Here is a 6,020-nt window from a genome sequence, read left to right as displayed (position 1 = left end):
TTCTGTATTTCAAATATGGTGCACAAATAGTTGAAGTAGACGGGTCCAATTTGCCATCAACCTAATACACAAATAATAGTCTCATTTTTTAAATTTATAATTCTTTAAATTCATTTCCAATTGTATATTTTACAGGACTTACAATTTTTATTAACTCTCAAACCACAAATTTCATGAATTTTATCAATATTAAATTTTTAACTAAAGAGTCTGTTTGAGAGTGATTTTGAAAATTGATTTTTTGACCGTTAGGGGAAAAGCGAGATTCACTTGTGAGAGAAAAAGTCAAATATGACGACTGAAATAGTGAAATAACTGTCAAAAAATCAATTATTTGGGCCAAAAAATCACTCCCAAACAGGTTATAAATCAAAGAGGTTAAATTTCCAAAAAAAAAAACAAAAAAAAACAAAAACAAAAAAAAAGGAAAAAGGGGAGAGAGAGAGAGAGAGAGAGAGAGAGAGAGAGAGGGGAAGAAGAAGAAGTCATTTCATACATTCAACACCATCACATTTATGTAAAGCTTGTTTGAACATGTAAGACAAGATCTCCTCTTTTTTTACTAACCAAAGACGATAAAGATAACTGAAATTATAGAAAAAGCAAGGCAGGAAAGGTGGGTGGTCTTTTTCCACTTCATTCTACGGCCAGAGACTTGAGCTTGTAGGCACCCATTATTGTTAGCACAAATAAGGAAATGGAAGCCAAGTAAGATAGCGCAATTGACACCAAAATTCTGTCACAAAATTTGTCCACTCGATCACAAATTTTTATCCAGCCTGTTTGGCTCTGTCCATATTTTCCCACGGACCCGATTGCTGTACTTGCTGCGCATCCCGATATCAACACGATCATATTTACCTGTCAAAATAATCAAATGAACTAAATTATTTGGTTAGGAAAAAAAAAAATTAATGAATTAACGAAGGTATTTGATTTACCATATCATGGCAGAGCAAGAAAAAGTAATTGTTGGTATTGGATTTGCGATGACTAAATGAATAAACAAGAAGCACTGACAGTAATGAGATGGCGCAAACAACCGAATCTGCAATAACCTTGAACCTGCCAGACATTCATGAAATAATATTAATGAGTATTAATTAATTTGTTGCGTTGGTACAGTGGTTAATGTACCTGAAAGCAGATGAGTAGGTATAACGGGCTTGCATAACGATTCCAAAGATGGTTACTGACTGCTCACTGGTTACCATGGTAATCGCCCCGGCTAATGTGAAAGCAACTACCACCATTCTCAGGGACATTTGGGCTACGAAGAAAGTTTTCGAAGATTTGGTGGCCATTTTCGGTGGCCAAATAAAGGATATCTCTTGTTTTGGCATCTCAGTATCCATAGTAGGAGTTTTGAACAAGAGAGAAGCTGTTTAAGAAACTATAGAGAGTGAGAAATGGAGGCGGAGAAAATAAGAAGCAGGAGTGGACAAAATAAAGGGCATGTTAATAAAAATGACAAAGGAAGGGCCCGTTTGACAGACTTCTAAAAAGTCAGAAATTACTTTTCAATTGCCAAGTAGGATGGCTCTATGGTTCTAGGTTGCGAGTTTCATTATTTGCTAGACGAGAGAAGTGAACCACACCTATTTATCATCAATAAAACTATTTGCACATTCGGTATTGACACCCCGGATGACACTCCCCTCACAAGAGAGGAGGGCCCACACGTAATAAAATAATTGTGGGCCTCCCTCTTATGAGGGGAGTGTCATCCGAAGTGTCAACCCTGGATGTACAAATAGTAAAGTTCATTTATCATTGGGGGTTGTTTCATTCTGTTGTCATATTTTTAATCCCAGCAGGGTGAGGGTGATGGCTGATTTGTGTGACATCGGCGTCTCATTAGCATGCATAATTCATATACTTTAGTGATCCTCCCCAAACAAACCCCAAAACCAGAAATAAAAAATGACTAAGCAAAAGAAGAAAATAGGATTCACAAATTGCTGCGTGTCAATCACGTCATATACCCGAACGATTATTGTTTACAAGAAGCCATCGGCGTATATTGCTTAAAAAATTTATTATCTTACAAGACACGCAGATGGAAGCAGAAGCCTATAATAATAGTGAGGTAAAGCATCTCAATCAGTTGATGCAGAAATTTCCCCCCTCTCTACTTCAGCATGCAAATCACTTAAAAACTTGTGGGAAGAGAGAAAGGGAATTTAATTTCATTATACATTTTAAAATGTGATTCTAGAAATTTCAAGTACCACTACTACACGAATAATTTGCCTAACAATGATAGATTTCCAAAGGAAGACATTCGAACAAGAAATTTGTGACCCATAATCATATTGCATAACAAACTCATCAAATATCAAAAAAAATCAAATAACATAGCTAACCCTTGAAATCTTGTTTACAAGTTTCATAGAGTTCCAACATCATTACAATACACAGTATGTCAAACTTCTCTACTATTTTCTATTATTGATAATCTCAATCGTCGGAATCATCGGGATTGCCCAAAAATCAAGCCCATTTTCCCAATAATTGTGTCATTTTTTAATTGTGAAAGGTTTACTTTCATGTGCGAGGCAAAATTGCAAGCAACTAAATATTCTCCAATGAAGCAAAACTCCAGGGGTTATGAAGCTCGTGTCTTCGCCACCCAACTCCCAGAGCAACAACATTTTCCGTGGCTTGAGATTGTGAGTGGAGACCAAATTATCACTAGCATAATGGTCGGCAATGAGTGCAGGCTGGTCCTTGCCAGATCAATTCATTTCCACTGAAAACTCCCCCTTCGCCGTCTTCTACCCCAACACAAGAGGGACGAAATACAAATAAAAAACGAAACCATAAGCCCAACGCCTATTAGGAAAATAAACTAGCACAAAGAAATCAAGCACCCATCATGACTTTTTTTTTTTTTTTTCCTTTCATCTTTTGTTGGCATTATCACACTTTTTAATGCATGTCAATAGAATAATGCTATATAACACCAATGGTACTAAAATATTAGTTTAGATAGTCATACTTGATAAATTCAATTAAATGAATCATGTGATTTTGCATTTGAATTGATCAATTATCTAATGCCATTTAGTTATTGTTGTAACTTAAGAATGAAGTTTTAACATTTCAAATTAAAACTTTTAATTTTCAATTTTAACATAAAATTAAAGCATCATAATTCATATTGAAATTTGTGTTTTAATGATATGATTGTGGGGTTAAATCTATCCCTATAAAAGGGAGTGCTTTTCATTAAGAAAAACATGATGAAAATCACAATTTGAGTTACAATTGAAAACAAAATACTCTCTACATTTCATACTATATTTTTATAGTTTTGACAACTCGAAAAATGTTCATTGACTTATCTCCCTATGGTCGTGTTCAAAGAAAGAAATTTGGTTGTTAGCCACATGGGTTTTATCTTTGGAGTCGTATAGCGCCGAAAGTATCCACACGAAGGGAAGGCTACTCAACTTTAAAACTGTTAAGGAAAATATCAATCATGACAGCAACCTCAATCATCTCTAGCAAACTCCTTGCAGTCAGCAGCCTCAATCACCTCTCATCTCCAACAAAAGCCCATTGATGATTGAGGCGCTGGAGATGAGAGGTGATTGAGGTTGTTGATTGCAAGGAGTTTGCTAGAGATGATTGAGGCTGCTGTCATGATTGATATTTTCCTTAACACCCGCCCGCAAGCTAATGGGAGGCGAGATAACTAGCAGCTTGGATCGAAGGTGTAGAAATCGTGGTGCACAAATTTAATTAAAATATCCCCATTAACAACTTTGTCATGTACAAAGTGATAATCAATCTCAATGTGCTTGTACGAGCATGAAATACCAAATCCAAGGCCAACGCTAAGGCACGAGCATTATCGCACCACAATGTTGGAGGAAAAGCAAGTAAAACTTGTAACTCACATAGCAACATTCTTTACCAATATAATTCTGTAGTAGTAACGGCCATTACCCTATATTCCGTCTCAGTGCTTGAACGAGAAACCACATGGAGAACTCTTTTAGTTGCAATCCAATGAGCTGTGGATGGTGAGGCGAGATGTTGACACGGCTGATTAACAGAAAAGGCAATTTTAGGCCATGTAATGGTACAATATTGGAGAGCACAGACTACATGTCTATACAAGGTCGGATCAGGAAGAGCTTCACCAGTTGATTTGGACAATTGAGTGCCGGCAACACATGGAGCCGAGTAAGGTTTGGCACCAATCATTTCAACTCTGGTAAGAACATCAATAATATATTTGGCCTGACACAGATGAAGACCAGAAGAATCCCGATATGCCTGAATGCCAAGGAAAAATGCAAGAGTACCAAGATCTTTAACTGGAAAGATCTTTTGTAATGTGAGAATAGCTTTCTGAATCAGATGAGCATGAGTGCCTGTAATATAATATCATCCACATTCCACATAGATAAGGATATAAATGTGTACATTAGAAGCATGATAGATAAATAATGATGAGTCCACTTTAGAGCCAAGGAAACCAAGATTTGCAAGGACATTCGGTAGGCGAGAGAACCATGTCTTGGTGCTTACTTAAGACCATAGATTGCCTTGTTCAGAGAGCACACATAATCCGAATAGGTAGGATCCACAAATTCTTGTGGTTGTTCCATAAGCACTTTCTCTACAAGAGTTCCATGAAGAAAAGCATTAGATACATCAAGTTGAAGGATGGGCCAATCAAACTGAATAGCTAATGCTAATAGTAATCTGATAGTTGTGGGCTTAATCACAGGACTAAAAGTATCGTGATAGTCTACTTCGCTATTTTGTTGAAAACCTTTGGCTATAAGCCAAGCCTTAAATCGATCAATGTTGCCATCAGCTTTCTATTTTATTTTATATACCTATTTGGACCGAATAATGTTGCAATGAGGTGGTCTAGGACAAAGAGTCCATGTGTTATTAGAAATCCGAGCATCAAATTCTTGCTTCATGGCATCCTGCCACTTAGGATCTTTGGCAGCACTATTATAATGAGAAGGCTCCATAGTTTGTAAAACAGATGAAAATGACTTTATGGGATGTAGGTTAGAGTAATATAGGGTAAACTCTAGAAATGTTTTTGGTTTAAGTGATCTAGTTTGCATTGGATGGGAAGAGACGAAAGGCACGGTAGGCATTGATTCATTGGAATGTATTGATGGAGGAGAGGATATTATGGGAGGAGGAGAAATATCATCGTTTGTTTTGGTGGGAGAGGATATTAAAGGTGAGTGAGGGAGATCTTGGCTGGAGAAATGAGGTGATGAGATCGTTGGAGAGCTAGAATTTTGGATAGGTGTGCTGAGGGGAGTTGATGTAGGAAGTGACAAAGTAGGGTCAACTGAAGGAAAATTAGAGATAACATATGAAGGAGATAAACTAGGAAAACTTACCTCTATTGCAGATGGAGCCGTGTGCTGTAAAGAGGTAGTGGGCACAGCTTTATCCAGTCCTGGGAAGAGAGATTCATCAAAGATCTCATGACCGGAGATGTAGAATTTTCTAGAGAGAGGTTCAAAACATTTGTAACCTTTGTGCCCAACATTATATCTCAGAAAAATGCAAGCTTTGATGCGATGTTCTAATTTATGTTTAGTATATGGTATGAGAAGTGGATAACACCGATAACCAAAGCTTTTGGGAAATGATTGAGGCTGCTTTCATGATTGATATTTTCGTCAACAAAAACGACATTATTGACGTGACTTCCTAATGCTTGTATTGTAAACCTCCCTTATTGTTGAATTATAATGTTTATATTGCTTCAATATTATTATGTTTTTGCAATTATGAAATTATGTTATTTATATTTACTAATTGATAATTTGTATACACACAAATCACCCATTTTTCCCAACAATCTAAAGTCGTGTTATGGTGATTTATATATAGACAATTCTTGTAGTGATCTTCAAAGTATAGAAAATATATCTTGTGTATGTGTGCCCAAGTAATTAGAGGGGAAAAAAAAGGGACTCCCTATTGCCGTCCTATTCTGTAAGTGTGTGTGTCTATATATATATATA

General features: G+C 36.5%; 1 protein-coding gene across 1 annotated transcript; it reads right to left on the bottom strand.

Moving 5' to 3' along the window:
• Positions 1 to 472: 472 nt before the first annotated feature.
• On the bottom strand, positions 473 to 1,446 carry LOC111400783 (CASP-like protein 1F2). Its single transcript, XM_023028182.1, has 3 exons — positions 1,138 to 1,446; positions 942 to 1,065; positions 473 to 861 (listed from the first exon to the last, which is right to left on the bottom strand). Exons 1-3 carry the CDS (start codon positions 1,353 to 1,355, stop codon positions 637 to 639), a joined length of 567 nt encoding a protein of 188 aa, XP_022883950.1. The 5' UTR covers positions 1,356 to 1,446; the 3' UTR covers positions 473 to 636.
• Between the last annotated feature and the right edge of the window lie 4,574 nt (positions 1,447 to 6,020).

The sequence above is a fragment of the Olea europaea genome, chromosome 10 (assembly GCF_002742605.1).
Source record: "Olea europaea var. sylvestris chromosome 10, O_europaea_v1, whole genome shotgun sequence".
NCBI lineage: Eukaryota > Viridiplantae > Streptophyta > Magnoliopsida > Lamiales > Oleaceae > Olea > Olea europaea.
This window is presented reverse-complemented; position numbering and strand designations above follow the sequence as displayed.

Excerpts from the sequence above, each read along its gene's own strand:
- LOC111400783 (XM_023028182.1), bottom strand. The coding sequence starts at position 1,355 with ATGGATACTGAGATGCCAAAACAAGAGATATCCTTTATTTGGCCACCG. Across the intron at positions 1,066-1,137 it reads ACCTACTCATCTGCTTTCAG|GTTCAAGGTTATTGCAGATT; the intron begins GTACATTAACCA and ends AATGTCTGGCAG. Across the intron at positions 862-941 it reads TCTTGCTCTGCCATGATATG|GTAAATATGATCGTGTTGAT; the intron begins GTAAATCAAATA and ends TTATTTTGACAG.